Raw genomic sequence first — 23,761 nt, forward strand, 5'->3', positions numbered from 1 at the left:
TCTTCTGATAATCTGTAAGAAAAAAATAATCCATCATAATTTAATGTTTAACAAAGGCCTACTTCACTCCGGGGTAATGCCACAATATTTAGTGACTACAGTATTCATGGTTTATCTTTTTTTTGGGTATAATTAGTCCATTCTGAGACAAAGCTTTCTTGTTCTTTGGACTGAAAAGAATTTGATCTATAAAAATACAAAAAATAAAACATTCTTGGAGATCAACCCGATTAGGGTCTTTTAAAATAGAGCAAAGGATACAAAGGTTTTGTGTGTAATGAGGAAAACATGTGTATGTGTGTGCGTGAGTGTGTGTGTGAGACATTTTAACTTCACATTGATGACTAACAAGAATTCAATAATTCAGCTCACATCCTATTGTGTTGGGACAAATAGCATGAATACAACGATGGCTCAATCTGAAACACTGCAGTCATGACCTTTGACTTCATACCAGCTGAGTACATTTCACATTCAGTCTCACAAAGTAAAGGCTTCAGTATGTGTAGTTCAAATAATGTCACCACTTTTGATTAAAATTTTCCATAAAAGCATATATATTGTTAAAAAGAACTCTCTTTTTGCACTGTTGGACAAAGACAGACTTGATTGTCAATCAACTTTAAAATGTACATATTGACTGAAATTTTGTTGCAAGGCTCCAATAATGACAAGTTAAATAATTATATATATAAATAAATAATAAAATGCATCAATATAAATGTCCAATAAAAAGATTAATGGGAGTTTAATTGCGTGAGTGATGAGGCTTTTGTGGAATTAGTTTTTTCTGCATTTGAGGCTGCTGAGCCTTTTGCCAGAGGACAGCAGGGATACAAACTCTCTGAATGCTTTTGTATTTTTATCACTAGGGGAAAAATAGTTTTTCTTGATGAAAAGAGACAATTCTTTTCCAACAGCAACAAATTAAAATGCAAGAATGTCTGCTTGTACATTATTGTGACTGTGGTTGTGGCTGATTATGCTGAAGAGGGAAGACAGTGGCAAACTCCAATCATTTTCTAATAAAGACAGTCCTCTGGAAATAATCATATCACATCACATCCGATCATTTTACAAATGAAACACCCGCTGCTTTAAACAAGACATAAAGAATACATTGTTGAAGTCAGTTTGGATTATATTTCTAATTCATTAAAGGTGATGTTTCGGAAGCTATGCAGCAGCTAACTTTTAAAAAATGTAATTACTGAAAGTTTGGATGGAATAGCAGAAGAAATGATTACAGTTTTCACCTGAATAATCCCAGCAAATTTTTATATGAACAGAGCATCCCTAGATCCTGACATGTATTGAGATATCACAGAGAATAAGAGAATCCTCACTAAACATCATAATGCATCAATAATGATCTAGAAAGCAACTTGTTTAAGCCTGGTGATGGAATGCTTTTCCTCAGTAGGGGGACAAGGAAGGTGGTCAGTGACAAATCAATGAAGATACTAGATAATCCTGGAAGAAAAATTTATAGGCTGCAAAAGACTTAAGACTAAGACATTCACCCTCCAGCAGCACAATGTACTTAAACATACTGCTAGAGCAACAAAAGAAAGGTTTAGATCAGAATAGGTTTGAGTTAAAATGCCCCCCTTAAAATTTCCAGCGCTAAATCCAAATGAAAATCTGTGGCAAATTCTAAGTTCTGTCGTGGAGAAACTATCGTAAAAATATTAAGTGAACCACTACACTGTGAAAATAAATTTAAAGGACAAGATATAGCACAAAATTGCAGAGCCCTAAGTGCTTTTGATATTGTTTTAATAAGGCTTCAGTGTGTAACTCTGTAGTGTGTATCTGCGATTTTGTGTCAGTGTGACTGATTTTTGTCATCGTATTGGGAAACAGAGACCTGAATTATTGAAGGCTTGTTTTTCATCAAGGTCAAATTAAAGTATCACACACAGGCTCAGGTGCACATGGACACACATATACGCACACGCACACACGCACGCACGCACGCACACACACCGACAGACATCACACAGCCATCAAGCCTGACAAATTACTACTGTGAAAAACAAGGGAGGGACACAAAGGAAAAATGAAACATGTTACTCCTTTAGGGTCTGTATGTGCGTGTGAGCATGTCACTATAACCTATTTCTCTCTTACCTTCATCTCCAGCCTCTGAAGAGCTGAGGTCAGTTGTCACATGCTCTTGTTTCCGTTTGAAGTTTCGGTTTAGCTACACACACTCAAGAAAAAGATTTCGACATCAAACATGAGATCCTGAGATCTTTTTTTGGAATGACAGCAAAAAAAGATCTGCAGACGTGTATTTGTCGACCCTGATTATTGTCTTTCTTGTGTTTCAGAAAAAAGTGCCTTCATTCTGTTGGCTTAATGGGATGTTTGTGAAAGGCAAGTTTGACTTTGTGGAAAAGTTCTGTCTTCATTTTATAAATATATATTTTGCTTGCTTTTAATAATGATCTCTGTTGTGGCCTTTGTTTTGTTATGACATTTGTTTTTCACTAATCAATATGGGCCACCACATTAATGAGTATAGAAAAGTTACTCTTTATCCTTTTATATTAGGGTCATTTTCATTTTAAGTTATGTTTGGTATATACAGCATTTTCATAACAACTGAAGGCAACATAGTTACTTGATTGTGTTATAAAATGGCACTATATGTCTGGAAAATACACAATACAGCCCCTCTGAGTTATATTTCTTCTACTTTTTGACAGCCTGTGACAGAGTTGATGTTGCTCTCCATTATGTAAAAAGTCTTGTAAAGTTTGTCTGATTTGCTCCACAACCCTTTCCTGATTTGACAAGACTTGAATTTTAAAACACTTTAAGTTTTTGAGATTGACCGAAGCTGCTTCACAGTTTTTCATTTTCTAATATCCTTCTTTTGAAGTGTACTTGGCACAAACGCCTCTCAAAGCCCCTTTTTTTTGCCACCAGACCGCATTTCTGTTCAGAATAACTAACCCCAGTTACCGACTGTTTTTTTTTTTATGGATTACTTCAGCATCATAATTTTAGACATGAAAATATTTAACTATTTCATGAAGCTGAAGTTGACATTTAATTTTGCTGACAAAACAACAATTGGCTACAGTTGCACCTATATCACATAAAGGATGATGTCTAAAAGAAAGTGCTGCTGCTGCACGTTTCATTTTCCCATGCTATTTTTAGCTAAAATAAACTGTTTAGGTGTTTCTGATCTGTTGCATGATGCATATCGCACTGATCTACATTTTCACAGTTCAAACTCCTACAACACTGCTGTGGTTCAGTGCTGACAGGAAGGAGAAGGGCATTTTTGCTAAGGCCTCACGCAGATGGTAAACAGGAAGTGAAAGAATATTACTCAGACTGCAGGCTACATATACAAATACACATTGAATTGGTTAGCATAACCTATGTATATGAAACAGCAGAAGTGTTTTAGTTAGATTTTATGAGAACATTTCTAAATTTATTACACAAACTTATAAAACATGCAAACATATGTGCATTGCAAATTGAATAGTGAACATGTTGCACCTCACGTTTCTTTCTTTGTGGTGTCTTAGTACACACAAAGTGAATATTCGCACCTCAACTATGACTCATGTCTAAAAATACCTAACTCTATGGCTTGTTTAACAATTTGATAACTGAGATAATCAAAACTCAATTTTTTTTTGCTTCTCAAAGAAATATTAGTTGATCATGTTTTTCTTAGCACAAACCCCCAAAATGTGGTGGATGCTGCTAATTTACTGTAGATATTTTTGTATTTACATTTCTTCTTTGGTATTTTGGTTGATCAGTTTGTCCTTTTTTATTTTCCAACAGTACACTACACAACATGATGACATAGTGAGGTACAATAACTGTAAAAGAAATTGATGAAAATGCAAAGAAAATAACTGACACCTTCAGAAATTCTGGCGAAAGGTCTGGTAAGTTGCAAATGTTGGTCTTGATTTGATTTGCATGTATCTGGGATTAATACCCTTGTGGTCTACTGATCTATGTTGTTGTTTAGCTGTAAAACTGAAAATGAGATTAATCCACCACTGCTATATTTATCTCACACTGAAAGACACAACATTGGGGTAGCATGTAAACAGGTACTAGAGCGATAACCAGGTGACATGTATTTACCATCAATACACGATGTGAACGGTGCCTAAATTTACATTTTCTCCTTTCTAAAACGTTTGCTGACAATTGTGGAATTGAAGTTATTAGAAGAAACACATAAACTGTATGCATTGAGGGAGGATGCTTTGTCAGTCTGTGCCTATGAGGAGGTATTGAGTGTTTAACTTCTGCTGTAGCTTCTCTGTGAATAGCACCACTCCTGTGCTGAACCTGAACTCAACACATAAAATCTGTAAAATAAATATGAGCCTTCCAGGTGTTGTGGTAATTGTTACACATTAAAGAGTTTAGATTTTTTTGGAGCGAGGTTCTGTGTGGTTATAATCAGTTTAACCTGTTTTTGGTGCAATAGTAGACTATACAGTGTGAGCTAATCAGGAAAATTAAAACAACTGACAGGCTCAAACAATGTCATTTCACATGGAAGCATAGATATTTTCCTGAAAAAAAAAGAAGATAATTTTAAAGAATCTCACTGGAAAAATAATCTAAAGTAACTCTTTATGGTCTACAAAAAAATTAGGCATTAGTTTTTGACAAATTTCCTGAAGAAGAAATGTAAGAAATGATGCTGATAATGATTTATCTGCAGCAGAGGCTTTATCACCTCTCATGGTTCTTCTTTTTAGTGCTAACTGAATAAATGGGTGTTAACAGTCAGACGCATTACGTAAGAGATATGTGGCAAGATAGGTTCATAGCCACTTTCTGTTTGGCACAGAATGTCAAGCTCTTTCTATACTTATATCATCTTTGCAGCTAGCTATAACTATACTGCTTTTGGATAGCAACAAAAACTAAAACTCAGTTGTTTTTAAATTCATAAACAGCAACATCTACACCAGTAAATAACTCAGCAATCTACCTGGCCCAGCTTCACTTACCCTTGCGGTATGCAATGATGACATCATCAATGAATTTGGATTTTGCCCCTGTTTTTGTTGTGTTTTTTTCCTCCAATGCAGCAGCTCTTCTGTGTGCAGGTCAGGATCTGGTCATCACAGATTTACCTGGCTGGGCGTTGTGGAAGCAGTACTCCTTGACTTCAGTAGTTGGTTGTCTGTTATTAAGCCGCCCAGTGAAACTAAACTTGGCGTTAAGAGCCCTTGAGCCACTTTACCTGTTGTGAACCTCTTGTATATCTCTGTATTTAGATTCTCTCAAGTTCTTCCCTGTGCAGCTGTGGAAGTCTCTTATCCATCTTCAAGAGTACATCTCTCCAACAGAGATCCTTCCTGTGAGAACTCACCTATCTATATGAAGCAGCTGCTCTTGCCTTTTCATCCACCCAGCGGCCCAGTCACCCCACACTGGAGATGATACCTGGAATAAGAAATAGGAAATTAACAGGTTGCTGGAAAACCTAGCCAGCACCATTTGCTTCATACTGTGGGTTTGGGCTCTCAGCTATTGAGAGAAATTGTTGCATCCTGCGGGCGTTGACTCTGTTGAAGTTTGAAATGATATCCAGGCGCTAACGTTTGTCTGTGACATATGTAATGTGTCAGTTCAACACTATGAATTTTATCGGAAATTGCCTGTGCTGCAAACAAGCGTCCTCCACGGCGAAGAGAGAAGTACCGAGCTGAACGAGGTGACTGTTATGTTGATTCAATATTTGGAAGCATGGCCGACACAGACTGAACGACTTCGTTCACTTCCTCTGCGGCCATTGCTAAAACTAGACAACTTCTCCTGTTTGCTGATTGGCCAGCAGAAATTAAACCGGAGAAATTCCAGTGAATGGTTCAGACTGGGCTGTGGAACGAGATTTGAATCGAGTGAAATTACATAGGAAGGTAATGGCCAGGCTAGGGAAAAAAAAAAAAAAGAAAAGTCCAATATTATGACATGTTTAAAAAAAGGAGCTAATTAGAGACTAAAATTGCAGCCAGGAGACAATGTTTCTATGAAGTTTCCTTATTTCTACTTTCAGACTGGAAGAGTATGACTCATGCTCTTGGTATATTTTGAGCAGGGGTGAATCTCAACAAATAAGTACAGTTAGCTTTATTTGAAAAATTAAAGAAGCTATGGAAAATAGAAAACTATTAGTTTCAATTTCATTGCATTTTTTTACTCACAGCCATGAGGAAACCTTTGTAAGTGTCATTTTTTATCAGTGTCTTTCAGCCCCGTCTCTTGTCATTTTGGGGCTTTTCATTTCCTCTTCACTTTGGTGTTTGCTGCCTTTTCACAGGAAGTTATGGTCTGCCCTGCCCCTGCTGCACATCTCTCAGTTTTGTTCTCCTGCGAGCAGAGTGTGAGCAGTGGCTCACCCTTAGCTGATAAATACCCCAGCTCTTCTTCTTGTTTGAGAAAAAGCTGCAGTTCATCTTCTCTTCTGCTTTGCTGCAGCTGATCCATCTGTCACTCAACTACAGCCGGGCGCCACCATGAGCTTACGGAAACTCGGTGAGTATCATCTACGTGTGTGTGAACCTGTTGTTAATATTTGTGGTCCTTTTTACATATGTTGCTCCATCATCCAGTTTTGCAATGTCTTTGTTATGAGAAGTACCAAAAGTGTTTTATTTTAAAAAAGCACATCAACTATGTAGTGCTTCAAACTCACATTGGTGTGGGCAAAACTTGTGGTGGCAAAAGACAGACTCGACAAATCCCTTCGTAAATCCTGCTGTGACCCTGAAGGAGTCAAGTAACCACAGAATAATGCAAATACAAAGTTTCCTTCATTCTTCAAACATTAGTGAAGAAAAACGAGATTAAGGAGTCAGTTATGGAGAGACTCCAATTATGTCAACTATGTTGGTTTTGAATTATTAATTTGAACCAAACAGTCGACGATAAACAACTTCACTAACTTATAAGAAAGGATTTGGTCTGCACACTTTTGAATTTAAAGCATGTGTTTTTGTTTTTTAAATACACTTACAACTTCAAATAAAAATAGGATTTCACACTATAAATTACTTGAACATCCTCTAGCAAAGTGGACCTCAACCAAGTATCCATCACACAGCTTTTGACTGGATATTTGACATGTTTGTCAGAATATTTAGCTAAAGTTAATTGCTGTATACATTATATTGATCTTTGGGCTGCACAGTGGTAGGTGGCACTGTTGCCTTGCAGTGGGAAGGTCCGTGGTTTGAATTCTGGCTTGTGGTCCTCCAGGATGGAGTTTGCATATTCTTTCTGTGCGGGTTTCCTGTGGTTACTCTTTCTTCCTTCCACAGTCCAAAGGCATTACTGTTGGGCTAACTGTTTTTTCTAAAGTTGTTCTTAGGTATAAGTGAGTGTGTGTGTTGTTTGTCCTGTGTTTCTATATATTGTCATGCAATGGATTGGCAACCATTCCACTTCCTCTCAGCTGATCACTGCTGGAGATGCAGGGCTGGGAGAGGCCTGCATCGATAAGCGAGTACAGCCAATATGGATGAACATTCTCATTAATAGTCAGGCTTTCATTTTTTTAAATGAATGCTTATTTTGCCATTTCTAGTGCTTACATTTACAATGTGCACAACAAAAAAGAGTCTTTGGAGACGTGGATCGACTTTATGGACTTAAAATGCAACCACATGTAGTCAATTCTCATTGTCAGTACCAATGACATTGTCATAATTCTTACTGTATGACTCAGTAAACACAAATGACTTGTTGACTATTTTTATAAAATGTGCTACTGCTAGATTCTAAACTCTCAAAGAGCAAAAAAAGTATTAAAAGACTCATTTAAGCATCGCTAATCCCAAGTGATGTTGTTGCGGACCAACATGGCGTATTTCAAGGGTAACTACTTCCAGTCTGGTCTTATGGGAGCTATGCATTAAAAGTGGTAGTAATAGTGGAACAATTTTGTAATTTAGAAATAATTGGAAATCGTCAAATAAGATTAAAAATTTGCATCTGGACTGGACATGCAGATAAGCAATAGGGAGTTTTGTCCCTAGATTTATATCTTATCCCCCCAAAGGAATAAATATTAGTTTTTAGGCTTTGAAACCTGTACCTTGAAAGATTTGTAGGTTTCCTTTAAGTAAATGTACATCAAACATAATATTTGAATTCACAACATCTACATACAGTAAATTGTTAAATGAAGAAAACTTGGCACATTTGTTGCAAATTTGGCATTTTTAAATGTATCATTTGAATGAGTTTATAAGTTACAGTAAACTGCTTTACTTGCAGGGTTATTATTTTCAGAATCATTTACGCTATTTATTGAGATGCAAAGTTTGATGACCACATTGTGAGTAATCTTGGGTCCACTTCTCTTTCATTGTCACTTCTGCTTTTCAGTTATTTTAGGAGATTACATGAAATATTAAATTATCTATATACTGAGTAATTTCCTATAAGTGAAATTAATTATGTAAAAAAACTGTAAAAAATAAAAAATAAAAGAAAGGGAATCTCCAAAGTATGATTTTGAATTGATATAATTTCTGTAATATTCAAAATGTTGCACAGTTGTCATCTCACCAACCCATGCTCTCAAACTGTTCCCATTTAAGGTTTCAAATGGTTTGGCAGCCTGACCAACATCTCTTTTCGTCGCTCCACTGACAAATCGGACTCAAAGGCCTCGAAGTCAAGGGCTGGAGATGATGGTGAATGTGCTGCCTCGGGTAAGTTGAGTCCAGTTGTCGAGACAACGCTGGACGATCTGGGGGCAATGCGTCCTCGCACTGCCAGCTACGTCCGCTCCAGTGAGGACTACACACATGTGGGCACGCTGCCTCGGCTGCTGATGAGAAAGAGGGATAAAAGCAGCAAAGGTGAGCAGGGGTGATGTTCAACAAATCATTGCAAATAATTTTTTTTTACTGATACTTTCTGTAACAGAGAGTTTCTAATAACCCACCTCACTACAGAAATCTCCAGCAGCAGTAAAAAGACTAAAGACAAGGGCAGCGTCAGCAGAAGTCAAAGCCAGAGACCAGCAGGAGACAAGAAAGAGGTTTCACAGACACTTTTAGGTTCCTTGTCCAAGACATCTGAGGTTAAAGCGGAAGTCACTGCTGACACGGGGTTGAAAGAAGTACCTTCAGCTGAGAGTGCAGAAAATGTCCCGGATGTTACTTCAGCTGATTCCAAGACGCAGTCTGAACCCGTAAAAGATCCCACAATCAACCAAAGCATCCATTCTGGAAACAATACCGCCAGTGAGGAAGTGCTACCATCTGGTGGTTCAGATGTAGTACATCAGTTGGAGGAGAAGAAAGTGTCCAACCCTGAAGAGATTCCTGTCAGTCAAGAAAGAGAAGAAACTATTGAAAGTGATGGATTAGAGCTAAAGGAGGGTGAACAGAAAGCAGAGATGGATAAAGAAGACGACATTTACTGGTGAGTTTCTGTCTTCTAGTTTTTGTTGACTGTGAAAAAAAAACATTTGTGTGCAATTATGATTATTATTGAATCATGTTTCCCTTTATTCATCTTTTTAGTTTGTTGAGAACAATGTTTGTTCAATTGACACTTAGCAAATAATTCTTTGCTCTTGTTTGCTTTGAGCTGAAGTTAGATGAAATTGTTAGTGGTTGCTGCCTCTGGTAGAGAACTCGTTTTTTCACAAGTATTGCACAAGCTAGGATCTTACTACTACAAATGTGTGTGTTTTTTTTGTTTTTTTCCTTCACTTACAATATTTAGCTTTAGTTGATTTACAAATTAAGGGTGTGAAATGCAAAATATGTGAAAGGATGTTGCACTTTTTTTTAAAAGAAAATTTTAGATGCAAAGCTGAATGACTGGATAAGTTTTATTAATCAGACTCTTGATGAGCTTTACAAATGCACCTCTACAGTGAAAGAACAAACAGATTCTTGAATTTAAGACCTTACATTTTAAAATATTATTCTATTTTATTTGATTTTATTCTAGTTGGAACTAAATGCTTTTCAAAAATAAATGGTAGTTTGAAATTATTTGAAATGTTTCTTGTTTGGACAAGCCGAACATTGGTATGGACTTAATAAACTTTTCCCTAATTTATGATATAATGAGGGAATGATGCACACAGAATTAAAATGTAAATGCTTGCTCGCATATATACATACACTCCCACTAGTATTTGGCTAAATATTTTTCAAATAGGTGCATCGGAATGACAGAGCTCATTTCAGTGATCCACTAGTTTAGATTTCTGTTCGTTGTCTGCTTAGAACACTAATTAAGCCCAAGTTTCAACCATCTTGGATCATAAAATGTACAATATATTTATACTTGTGCACCAAGTCTTCTTTTCAAATTTCAGCTGCATGTCTTTTTAATCCTTCTACTATAAAGAGAGATCTGTTGAAAAGGAATCCTGAAAAGCCCAAAATGAAGTGTTTTGGTGAGCATGAGTCAGATTTTACCAGCACTGGTACAGAAAGCAGAGTTCTTCAACCCTGTGGTAGGCAGAGCTCTCATCTTAGTTTGACTGCTGTGCACATACACAAAGCGGTACATGTTACGCTGCAGACACAGTCTTCTTTTAAATGATGCGTGTAAAGCGAGAAGATACTTGGATTCATTCCTCTGCTTTTTAAGGCAGCAACTAATATTGATTGCTTTTATTGATCAAATGCGTCTGGAAAGCTGCCGGTTGGCTGCTGGTTGGATGATTTCTCATTTAGCATTGATTTGCTCTTACACACAAAAGATCCTGGGAAATTAGCGTTCTTTGGGCTTATTGTGTGTGTTTCTCACTGGGGCAGCTGATTTATTAATAACTTTGGATCTTTGGGAGTTTAAGGGAGGAATTAAACCTCTATGTGTGCGCAGGCCACCTTCACCCAGACTGCTTGCATTCCCCGCACCGTCATCCCTGGACACGTGAAAGACAGAACCCGTAGGGTCTCCTGCGTAAATGCAGAGTGCACATATTAGGTTTCATTAGTGCCGTGTGTGCGTGTGCTTGTTTAAAAGCACAGGCTGTATATCTGCTGCCATGTAAAGACTCCCATGTGTGAGCAGAGAGTGTCTGGCTGCCCATTAGTTCAGCTCAGTTACCGTGGGAAATAAAGCTCTGTACATCAGGCTCATTCAACAGCTCTCCCTCCTACAGTATGTCAGCTCAACCCCAAATCACCACTCTGTCCGTCCATCTCTCCCACTGCCTCTGCTCTGTGCAGTTCTTTGCATCTTTTTCCTCCTCAGCTGCCTGACAGTATCTCTTGCTTCTTTTGGTCGTTGGAAAAAGAAGAAAATAGAAATGGCATGCCGCCAGTGTGTTTCTGTGATAATCAGCTCATCTGACAATTGTGAGGTTTATTCTTTAGCCTTAAAAAGTTTTTTGCGCTTCACTATTTTAAGCTGATATTTATTTGACATGTGTGGTATGAGATAAAATTGACCGATGGTTCAACTGTCCGTCCCTCTACCTGCTTTTGAATTCATCCATTCGGTTTCTTTAACGAAACACTTAACTTTTATTTGTTGTGTATGTGTACTACAATTTAATTGTTGAAAAACTTGGTTTTCTGGAGCTCAAAAATGTATGCCGTTCTTCTGACTTTTTTTTAAATTGGTTTTAAAATGATTTCCCAGGCAAGCATAAGGTAAATCCATGCATATGCAAATTGTATAAAACAAAATGGAGTGTCTGAGAACCATACTTCATTTTCTGTGCAGCTTCAAAGGCTGGGTCTTTAGAGCTCCGGTGTTTGAAAAAAGTTTGCTGCTAATCTCTAGTTTGCAGTATGTTTCAGTAAATCGCGCCATTTATGTGTTCAGTTTATTGCCTTGATATCAAAAATATTTGGCTTCCACACATGGATATTTTCACACATCCATTTTTAGTCAACATACCAGAATTTTAATTATTAAAATGACCAAAATGTTTCCTCTTGATGTAATTTTTTAGATTTAATCTTTAACTTTTGGAAATGCCGCATGTACAGTGTGAACCGATTTGTGTGAAATGGACACAGTTATGTGTCTGCATATCTGTACTCACTGACAATAAGTCTTCTAACTGCCATGAATTAACACAAATTTCTGCCACTATCTAACAAGAGATTATTATTTTAGCTCAATCCTTATAGAGAGATGCTGTGTTATCGGCACAAAAACAGAGGGGAAAAAAAATGCTAATTTCTGAAGATAACAGTGGGAGCTTTGTAAGGCGGTGTGGAAACTATCACCATCCCCTCTCCCACTGCCATAAATGGACCTTTTGATCTGACCTCTCCCTCTGGTTGTGTGTAACACTGCTTAACTCCCGGCCTTCTGAGACGTATCTCACAACTGGGACTTGCACCAATTGATCTTAAAACTTGCCTGAGAGTATAATTGCCCCCTGCACTTGCTCTGGCTCCGCATTGCAAAGCTGCACTGCAGTAACCGCGGATTGACTTCCAACGCTTTTTGACACATGATTGGGATCCATCACAAGCTCCTGTTATATGCTTGCTACCAGATTTGAGAGTCCACACTCAGAAACCCTTGAAGCGCAGCAGGGTTTGTTATGTTTCTTTCCAGGAGGCTGAGCAGCATCCACATTTTAAGCACTTGAAAGCCTGCAGTAGACATCCATGGGAATTCAGGCTCTCTTTTTTTTTTTTTTTTTTTTTTAAGAAGCTTGTATGTCTGTGGTAACGTGCACCTGTTAGACAAGCACATCAAACACAAAAGAAAGAGGGTGAGTATCAAAGCACAGGTATACACAATTTAGATAGCCTTTTTTCCTTTTGTTATATTGCCGAACATCTCCCTTCTTTCATCTCTCTTTTTCTTCCACATATTCACATCTTTTCATTCTCCTTTTCCAGCCACATGAAGCCGGCAGAAACCCACGCAGAACAAGTTCAGGTCAGTCTTTAGATGTCTTTCCATTTTTATTCCTCCTAGGTTAAATATTTTTTTGGATGTTGTGTCTAGAATTGTCACATAAAACACTTTTTAGCCTTCGTCTGTCTTTTTTGGGTGTTTCCATCAGTGTTTTGTTGCATTTATTATTTTTTTTTTTTGCACTGTTCAGCTGGAAACACTTCCCCTGCTCGACATTATTAAATGAAAAATTTTATGCAAGTGCTGAGATGTTGGTATCAGCCTTCAATCTGTCCTCTGTTCTGCTCATTTCAGCAGACTCACTCTGTATTTAGCCTAATTTAACCGGCCATTTAGCTAATTGAATTTTTAATGGCAATGTCAGCACTCTACATTTATAAGCAGCGCACGCTTCCTCCAGCAGGTGGCGACATCCTCTCGAGCTGAAAGCTCCATATTTATGAGTCTGTTTTTGACCTTGGACATAGTTAGGTTTAATGCACCACGTACACAAACGAACTCTTCAGGAATAAGATCAAAAGTGGACCCTGAGAGATGAAGGATGAAGCTAAATTAGAAAGGATGGGAGAAGAAAGAGACAAAGGGAAAGTGGGTGCTTCAGGAGCAGTTTTTGTATTGATTACACATCACTGGTGAGGTGATAAAAGCCTTCTCCTGTGACCCTGACCTGCATTCCCTCTTTGTAAAACAAATGTCTCAGACTCAACAAATTGACTGTAGATAAACATCTTCCCAACTCTTCTTTTCTTCGGGTTATTCTTATTGTTTGAGGCAAACATCAGTTGTAGTTAAAGACCAAATAAGAATTAAAAGAAAATCTTTGCACATTTGGACTCAACAGTTGTGCCAACATTTTCCAAATATGTCGCATATACACTCAATAACTCCTCAAATATTGTTTTAAGCTATGCTGCTGCTCTTTTACAAGGACCTTACCGTTTTATTTCATGTCTTTTGTGGCAACTCTCTTACACTCCTGCTAGCTGTACTTATCCAGCCTTTTTTGTCACAGTTCCAGTTGTTGTAAATTTTTGAACTGTTGCTCTGACTGCAGATATGGACATTTTAGAGAGCAGCTCTGCTGTTTGTGACATGTAAAGATCCACTTAAATAGCATGCTGTCTTGGCTTCCCCATTTTGAAGTTTGGAGAAGAGTAATGGACCTCTGTGTCACAGCAAGGCAAATACTACTAAATATTAACGTTGATGCATACATGATTCATTTTGAAAAGCTCAAACTGAAAAATTACATAATCCCATTTAAATTTTTTTATTTTTACACTGAATCAAATTATAAGTTGGATTTTTTCACGTTGTTTTTCAGACTATTCTTGTATGCACTAATATATATAAATTTATGTTGACACATTTTCACCAGTCATGTGAGTGGATGTGCTGGGTGGTGCGTGTCTCTCACATAAACTCTGACATCTGTAATACTGCTGTCAAATTATTCTACCATATGTGCTCTCTTAAACTTTATAAACTACATGCATGCAAAATTTAAAAAGGAAGATTTGCACTTCTTTCAACTCCAGCAGACCTAATATTTTATGTTCATTATAAACACCAGTCCTGCATGATTTGTCACCACAGCAGCCTCACCCACCCGCCCGTCTCCCAGCCCTCTCCCTAAAAGCTGCCGGCAGTGTCCCCTTCTCCTTCCACCTCTCTGAAACATTTATGACAGCTGATGTTTAAATCAGGAGTCGGCCTCAGCGCACCCTGTTATAATGGGAGAGACCAGCCCAGCGGCTCAGTTTTCCACATGTGCTCAGTCGCATCCATGCTTATACACACAAACACTAACAATAAAAATTGGACAACACTGAACAAATATGCATCGGATAAAAAAAAAAAAAAAAGATTAAATACTGGGGTTAAATAAAAAAAAAAAAAAAAAGTATTCACTGCCAACGTCTCGGTTTTATCTTTTAACATTTTTCCCGGGTTTTTATGAGCTGAAGAAACTGGCTCTGCTGGTTTTGTGACTAATTTAAGCAAAATAAAAAGCGACTTTAAATGCTTTGTAGATAGTAAACACTTGCGACTACACTGGTACTAATTAGCTCAATCTCAGCGACTTTTATTACTTCATGTGACGTTCATGTGAACTGTTTTACAATAACGCGCCTCTATTTTTGCCTGCGACCCAGCCTTTGCTTTGTCTCCTGCTTTGTTCAGCGGTTCAGTTTAACAACAACGGGATGGGGCCACAGGGGGGGAGGTGGAACGGGTTGGTTTATATGAGGTTTATTAACATATGTCTGGTACTCTCGTCACTGCTCCGGATAAAATATTGTGTGCGAGTCGTGTGTGTGCGTGTGTGTGAGGGGGTTCAGCTGTGGATCAGTGTGTTGCTGAATGTTTGATTATGCGAATGGTTTTAAATTTCAAAGATCTGCATGCGTCTGAGAGGTGCTCAATTAAATCAAAGCAGCGCCCTTTGGGGGGATTGCATGTATTATGTGAGCTCCTGCTACTGTAGACTGAATCAGTGCGGCACCTTTTTTTTTTTAAAAGAAATGAACATTTTTTAAAAAAGGCCTGGTTATCTTTGATATCAGTTACAGTTATTTTTGGTGGGCATCATCACTATGCTGTGTGAATTTTCATTATTTATTAGATTTATGTCAGCAAAAGTGATAAAAATATAATAGCCTTCTATAAATCCTGAAATCTCGTGTGCGTGCGTGCGTGCGTGCGTGTGCGCGCGTGTGTGTGTGTGTGTGTGTGTGTGTGTGTGTTTCTCCTGTAACACGTGAGCAGCTTTTTTAAGCTTTACCTCAATCTATGGAGAACGCTCCTCCATTTCAGTGTCAGATGACTGCTGGCAATTTGATGAACTCTTTTAATTTTACAGTTCTTCTCCAGCAAAGCTCACCAGATACAGACTCATTGACCTCAATTATCTCCATGTCAAATCCAGACCCACGTAGTCGCCCGACTATATAACTTCGATGACATGAACAGTAAGATTAAAAGACAGGAAACACGGTCAGCAATTTTAAAAATTCATTTTGACTGTCACAACTTGGTGATATGGTTGTTGCAAGTACAGACTGTAATGTCCAAAAAGTTTTGGAGTGATTTCTCCCCTTTGTTAAAGTTTATTTTTATGCAATGGTATAATGAGATCCCATTTCAAGCAATGCATTCTGTGATTACAATGCCTTTCCTTTAATTTCCTTTTAATATCTTTGTACTACTTTGTGCATGTCTGGTACTACACCAATAAACTTGCCCTATTACCTAACTTTATAAGGTTTTATAACTAACCCACAGTCAGGCATGTACAAAGAACTTCTAAAATTACCACACCGTCAAAGTCCCACCTTTAAAGAGGCTCAGCTAGGACTCATATTCATACTTTCCTCATTTTGCGTATTTTGTCCACCTCTTCAAGGTCAGCATGCCACAAATCAGCACACAAAGCCAGGAATGACGCCACATTCATCTCTCTCATATGCCGCTTTATTCACACTGAAAAATGTGCCTCGTTGCCACAGCAACATATCGGTTAAAGGTTTAGACATTTTAATGTGATTATAGCAAGACAGCTGAATTTAAATCGCACAATTTCATGCCTAAATCATTTTTCTTTTTTTTTTCTTTTTTTTTTTACAATATATCTGTGGAGTCAAAGTGTTTGAGTTTCCTCTGTATTGCAGCAGTCTGGTGTTACGAACATGCTTTGACACACATATCTAAGGTTTAATGCGGATTAACCAGAAGGTGGTTAAGGTCCACCCTGATGGTGGTCAGATACACCAATCACAGAGAGGCACATACACATAGATCATTAACTGCACCCTTTTAACCCCCCCTCACACACATAGCCTGCATGGCCTTTGTTTTTAGGGCATGAACACACACATTGACACAGTTACAGATGTGTTTGCACATATAATCTCTATCCCGCGGTCTATCTCTCTTTTTTTTTTCTCACACACACATTTTCCACTCTTCCCACTCACACCTTTTCTATCACGTGCCTATCTCCCACACATCCAGACACACTCTTTCATTAGTAAGACGCTCACAGGCACAAGCAGGGATTCTCCATTGTCCTCCCTATCAGCCTGCGGGATGAGGCTCACTAATTAATATTTAACTGAAGCCCGCCTCCAAGCAGGGGGAGAGATGAGGAGATAGAGGACTGGAGTGAGAGGAAGGTGGAGAGACGGCCACGGAGGAGAGCAGGAGGGCGGAGGAGAAGAGTGGGGAGAGGGATCAGAGAGGAGAAGAGGCTGGAAGGAGGAGGTTAGGCTATTGATCAGAGGGATAAGAAGGTGAGAGATGAGAGCAGGAAGGCTGTGATAAGACCGACTGGAGAAACACTGGATTTGATGGAGAAAGAGAGAAAGTCGTGGTGCAAAAGAGACAGAACAACCTCAATGAATGTATGACGGGATAAACTCTTAGAAAAATGAATTTTTGGTCAATTTTAGTAAGGTACGTGAAGGTTTTAATAAATTTAGCACATCAGCAGAACTCAAAATCTACATCCTCTCAGCTGTGTGTGAAAACTAGCATATCCACCAGAAATCTTATCTCACTAGGATTATTATTTTTTGTACTATTTTTTTATTTTGTCAAAAGAAAAGTTGACTCAGCCTTGCTTTACTTAATGCCGCATCTCACCTGCCACAGCGACTTGATATCTGTCATTGTGATTCATCTGAGGATGCGAAATGACACACGTAAACAAGTGTAAGGCTTGAGAACCCATTTCACTTTGAAACAATGACAAGTTGTGCTCTTTCTGAGCAGGAACCTTTCGCTGGTGCAAATCTGAAGAAGTCTGAGGAAGCCAGAGTTATTGGCAGAATATAAAGTATTCACACACCTCTGAATCCCAGAATGTGGTGGCTCTGTTCACAGCTGGGAGACAGTGTAGTTTGATCACTTTTTTTCCCCTCCTCTTCTTACCTCTGTTAGTGGTTATGTTAAAGATACAAATATTTTTTTACAGCCTACAATTGCTCACAATAGATTGGTTGATATGAAATAATGTGAACAATTAATGCAGTTTTCAAAGTCACCAGATTTTAAAATGACCCCACCCTCCTCCTCCTCCTTCACTTCTTCCATCCTCATCCGTACCTTTTTTCATTCTCAACCCTTGCGGCCGTTTTATAAACTTGTTTTGTCCCATCCATCCATCTCATCCCTTCTTTATGATACTTCCATATTCTTTTTTTCATACATGTCTCTTTATTTGTAACCACTTTTTATCCAATCAATCCTTTTGTCCCACTCATCCTCCTCATTTTTTTTCCCCTAAACTCATTTTATTCCCATTTAATCCCTCTTGTTCTCCTCATTTTACCTTTTTTCGACCATCCCATTCTCACTGTCCGTTTTTAAAACTCGTCCTCAATCCAACCATTATTCTCACGCCCGCTTGTAATGGGTTCAATAGTACATTACAAAGCAATATTTTTTTTCTTAGATAACCAACGTTTGCCTTTTATTTTACTTTTTACAGATGGCAATAAACCTCTCTGATTACAAGACAACTTTTTAACGCTTTCTTAGAAATGTGGTGCACAGACAAAGCAACCGGTATGTGTGGGCGTAGCGCACCACAGCTGCCATAATATACTCGTGGCTGTGTCATAAAAGGTTTTGTCGTGGTATTATCGAGCAAGAGCAAGAGGAGCGCTGGGCTCCGAGAGATTATTTGCGTCCCACCCACTGTGTAATCTGTCTAATCCACGGCTGGATGATTTGAGATTACATTAAGAGGAAACGATGTGGTTAATGAATCCACCCTGTGTTTTGTTGCTCTGCATTTGTGACCTTTGGTTTTTATTCCTTTTGGCCCACTAGCATAGATTCAACAAGCAGATTAGAGTGGGGTCAGAGTACGCGTGCTGGTACAGGGAAAGGATCTTTCTTTTCTCCTTAGCTCCATCTCTCGCCTTCATTCTGCATTGCTGCAGTGGCGCAGGCCCAATTAAGTGTAGTGTCAGAATTTTGGATGCTGTCAGGGCTCCCTGGCTGGCATTTCCACGGTGAAACGTCCTCAGCAAAGTCACTCAGGAGGCCTCCGGAGACGGGGCCCCACCCCACCTGACATCTCCCTGCTGCTGTGTGTGTTTCTGTGTGAAATTGGCCAGTGAAAAATCACACCCTGTTATGCTTGAAACACCTGCCTCTGCTTTCCAGCTCATAATGAGCTGTCTAGCTGCAGCCGGCATGGCCTTTTAGAGACACATCATTATATTCAGCTACGCACAGGCACACACAGGTAGCGTTTATGATACAACCAAACTGTCTGCAGAGCTGTGTGTGTGGTAAAATGTAGACGGGAACCTAGAGATAGTTCTGGATTTTTGAAGTAGGAAAAGGCTACGGGTGCTTTTCATGTTCTGGTGGCGCCTTTACCTCCGTCTCACCTGTACAAAAAACTTTAAACTGTCCCTTTAATGCTGTTTAGCAGTCTGTGTCACTTTACTTGTTGTGGAAATCCAGTTGTTTTGCTATTTCGTCATTTTAAGTGGATAAAATTGACCTTTTATAAAATCAAGTGTTGGCCTAAATGTGTAAGACTAAACCTTTTGCAATGTAAATGATCACTTTATCTTATTGCCAATGTATTTAAAAAATATGAGTTTTATTCCTCAAGGAAAATATCCCACAGAATGCATTAGAAAAAAATTTCAGGATCTATCAAGTTGTTTTTTAAGCATAGTGTTTTCTAAAACCAACAAATCACAGAGAAACTGACATGTCGCTAATCGTAGTTCTTTTATTTCCTCCGTTTCCGGTCTCCTTATGTCTGCTTTTCACAGTAGTGACATGGATTTAAAATAACATCTATAGTTAGATAAAATTCTGATTTGAAGTAACATTTATTTTAGCCTGCTGTGTTTTTATTGTATTTGGAAACTGGCTAAAGTTGATTGACTCTTTATGGCGCCCCCTCTGGCCAAATGGTAACGTGTCCACAATATTTGATTGAATATGACAGAAAACGGCAAGCTCCAACTATTTACAAATATATACATTTTTTGTAGTCTGCAATTTTTAAGCATACTATATTAACAATGTTAGATATTCCAATAATGAAATTCCTGAGATTCTCGCCTGGATAGTGTGCTTACACCAGATTATCAGTGCCCAGCATCTGCCCAGCCTTTACAAACTTTCTGTTCCAAATCTTTTTCGTGCAAAGAGATGTAACTGTGAAAGACTGAATAAAAATTACAATAACAAGCTTTTATTGGATTTTTCTCTCTGACTTCAACGTCACAGTTACAAGGCACAAATACTTTTTGCGCCAAACCTTCGTAGGAACCCCTGCAACAAATTACCTTGAAACTTGCATCATTGACTCAACCCCCAGTCGTCTAATTTTATTCTCAACTTCCAGTGTCAAACCTGAAGACGCCCTGAGAAGTCAGAGATCCAGAGAAACTTTTCTTTTCTTTGGTACACTTAAAAAAAATTCAGTTTTTTGTTGTCCCCCCAATCCTCCCTCCACTCTGTCTGTTGTATTTTACTATATTTCTTCAAAAGGAAGTACACCTCTACATCTCTGGCTATGCAATGTGAAGGTGTGACCATGAACGTAGCACAACGCAGGCTGCACATGTCCTCCGTTCCTCTCCTAATCTTCTTCATTCATCATCACATCTTTTAATTTTCTCCCTCTCCTCCAATCTTTTTCTCACTTTCTCTCCCTCCCTCCCCGTTTTATACCCTCGCCGCTTGTCAGCATTGTCTCAGCCGCTCTGGGAGCTGAAGGGAAGAGGGGTTGGTGTGGTGGGGTGAGGGGAGGGGGGGTCATTGTAGGGGTGGGTGGGGTTTCTGCCCAGCAATTCAACAGCACTCCTCTCAGCTTCAGCCTGTAAGCATTCTTCCCCCCTCCCCACCTCTCATCATACACCACCCTCCCACCATCCCTCTCCCTCTCCCTCTGGTCCACCCTCCCCCCACCCACACCCCTTTCATGGGCAGGCAATGAGGTAATCCCTAGCAGCGGCGTGAAGCAAGTGCAGAGAGAGAGAGAGAGAGGAAGGCAAGCAGAAGCGAGCTGAAGCAGAAGCCGGTGCGGGGCAGGAGTGTGCGGGGAGGGATGTCAGCAGCTGCACCATCTCTCGCTCTCATCCTCAGCACTGCTCGTGGGTGAAAGGCTGATGTTGCGAGCCGGCAGCCGGGGCTTCTTTAGCTGTGCAGCTTGCAGCCTGCTCTTGTTTGCGAGTGGTGGCAGAATGTTGAGGGTCTGTTAGGCAGGCGGAGAGGAGTGGGAGAGGGAGAGGCTTTTGAGCTCTGAGGTTGGTGTTGGTTTGGACTCCAGGAGTAAGAAGAGGGCTAGGTGAGGTAAACCAAGAAAAGAAAAAACCCCCCAAAAAAACAGAATTAAAGAGATTGGAGTGGGAAGGTGTGAGCCCAACATGACGGAGAGGTGTAGTCTGTGGAGTGCTCTGTCAGCTGCAGCATGCTGCTTCTACAGGGGATCCTTCATGCAGGTGCAGGTGAGTGCTTTTTTTTCTCTCTCTTTTTGCGCATGTCACCATCAGACATATGTGCACTCTGATTGCACACACCCTTTAAGTTGACTTATTTTGAACATATGTGCATGAGCGTGCATGCGTGTGTGTTTAGGTTGGTCTTCCTGGGCTTACTCCTGGCTGCCTTTGCTGTCCTGGCAGCCGGTAATGTCAGCCTGCCTTGTAGTTGGCAGACTGATGATATCATACACTCTGCACAGCACTCGCGGTGTCAGATGGACTGTGTGAAAACTCTGCGTGGACAGAGTTGGAGAGGAGTGCTGAGGGAGGAGAGGGCTTTTTTTTTTTAAGGGGGGAGTTTTGAGTTTGTGTGAGGGAGGGAAAGGAGCACAGGAATGAGTATTTATTGTAGGAGAGTTAAAGAATGTGTCCGAAGGGCACAGTAGAGAGTGTAAGGTATCATCTTCTACTTTGGTCTAAATCTGGCTTGAAGCTTGAAACCAAATATCTGACCTTATTCTAAGAGAAAATGACACCCTCGTCTTGTTTTGTCTGTGTTTTTGTGTTTGCATATGACATATTCTCTGTATTCCTCATTATTTCTTATTTTTATGAACAAAAAAAGATTATAGAGAGCTCTGCAGAGCAAAGCATTAATCCTGATGTTGACGTGTTCCACCTTGTTTAAGAACATTTTGTCACTGTCTTTGAGTTTTCCGCCTCTTGTTTCAACTTCTTTTTTTCTTTTTTGACACATCTGCTTTTATTTAGAAACTCATACTATTGAACTTATTTCAATTAAATCTGCCATGGTGTTCCTCTGTAGGGGTGCTTGCGGTAGAGCTGTGTGTGTGTGCGTGAGTGCGTGAGTGCGTGCTTGCGTGCGTGCGTGCGTGCGTGCGTGCATGTGTGTGTGTGTGTGTGTGTGTGAGGCGGGATTTAATTACAAGTCACTGAATAGTTAAGAGCTAAGTGGGAGCGTTTCTTGGATAGGAAAATAAATTGCTTTAATTCACTCTAACCTGGTTGTGTTTACAAATAGTGCGATGCTGTCTAAAGACTAATATTTACTCCGCGATTCATTCTAATTAAATAGGCCTGTCGGGCACAATGCAGGGATCCGAATAACCCAAACACTCTGCTACACGGAGAAGCTTTAACTTTGTTGCTTCTATTCAAGTGGTGAAATAGGAGTAGACAATCTTTATTTCTTATTGACAGTCAAAGTGGATGAATCGTATCTCGGTTAGATTTCTTTCACTATAACCCGTATAGTCGCACTGCGATCAAATCACTGTCCAATTCAGTCCAAATTATAACACAATGCAGTTAAAGTTATTACTGTCCAACTTTGATATCTGAGGAGGCCCAGCCAATTAGATTGAGACAATAAGTCGGTTCAAGAAAGAGACGCAGCTAAACACGTAAGTACTGATTCAGGAGTACTTCTATGGTAAACTGCATCATGGAGGGTATGCACAGCTAATGGCAGCAATAAATCCCTGAATGATTCAAAGAAAGAGACACACAAACACCTGGCCAGGAATACTTTCTGTAAGAAATGCCATTGCTCCATCAATGGCTCGATGCAGGAAAAAGATTTGACAAGCAGTATTTTGATGAACACTCGACCAGGACTACTGAAAAGTAATGTGAATATTAGCTCAATCAATAACACAGGGCACTGAGCAACTAAAACAAAGAGAGTAAAGACGATTTATTGTAGCTACTGTGTTGCTGGGTGATTTTGTCCAGGAAAGAAACAGCAGTCGATCACAGAACTACTCAGTACCTGGTCAGGAGTTCTTCCTTTAAAATCTTTTTACTGTGTTTTTGTTTATTTTACTTCAGTTCTGCAACCTATATATAGGACTGCCTTATTTGCTTGACTGTAGGGATTTTTAAATGACTTCATTTATTTTGCTTCAGTTAAATGCATAGCAGTATTTTGTAGGTTTGTTACAGTTTTGCCCCTTTGTGTATTCACTTTTCTTCTTTTTTTGCAGTGGCTTGTCACAATGCCAGTAAACATAATATGCATTGTAACAAGTTTATAATTCACATGTCCAAGAAATCATTCCTAAGGATTTTATTTAGCCATCAGTAAAGTCATCGTAAAGAAGCAGGAGGGATGGTGCTTCATCCATTTGGATGTATGACTGTGGAGCACAATTTGACACTGATTTATGGCTGCTGCTTTTTGAATTCTGGACCATGTTTGGGTCATAAAGTTCCACAACAAGTTTATGTGCTGGCTTGGTTCAGATAAAAAGCTCAGATCTGTTAGAGTAGCTGGCAGCATAGCATGTTGCTGTGTTACTCCCAAACCATAAAACAGACTAAATATATGAGGCTAGAGTTAGTCCAACACCACAATTACCTTGACTCCAATCATCTTCAAGTATATGCTTGACGTCTTCACC

General features: G+C 39.2%; 1 protein-coding gene across 4 annotated transcripts in view; it reads left to right on the plus strand.

The window, feature by feature from the left end:
* The first annotated feature begins 3,826 nt into the window (after positions 1-3,826).
* Positions 3,827-23,761, plus strand: part of sh2d3ca (SH2 domain containing 3Ca) — a 58,799-nt gene continuing 38,864 nt past the window's right edge. The window contains exons 1-5 of one of the 4 annotated variants that reach the window (XM_017307998.2): positions 3,827-3,926; positions 6,490-6,546; positions 8,616-8,879; positions 8,976-9,447; positions 12,858-12,897. In XM_017307998.2, the coding sequence (XP_017163487.1) occupies positions 6,528-6,546; positions 8,616-8,879; positions 8,976-9,447; positions 12,858-12,897 (795 nt within the window). In that variant the 5' untranslated portion in view covers positions 3,827-3,926; positions 6,490-6,527. Of the gene's footprint in view, positions 3,927-6,401; positions 6,547-8,615; positions 8,880-8,975; positions 9,448-12,857; positions 12,898-20,853; positions 21,363-23,761 lie in introns of those variants that run through there. The other 3 variants (XM_081613386.1, XM_017307999.2, XM_008424011.3) reach the window with 3 other exon arrangements.

This window comes from Poecilia reticulata, chromosome 12, assembly GCF_904066995.2.
Source record: "Poecilia reticulata chromosome 12, P_reticulata-male-v2, whole genome shotgun sequence".
NCBI classification, from domain to species: Eukaryota; Metazoa; Chordata; class Actinopteri; order Cyprinodontiformes; family Poeciliidae; genus Poecilia; species Poecilia reticulata.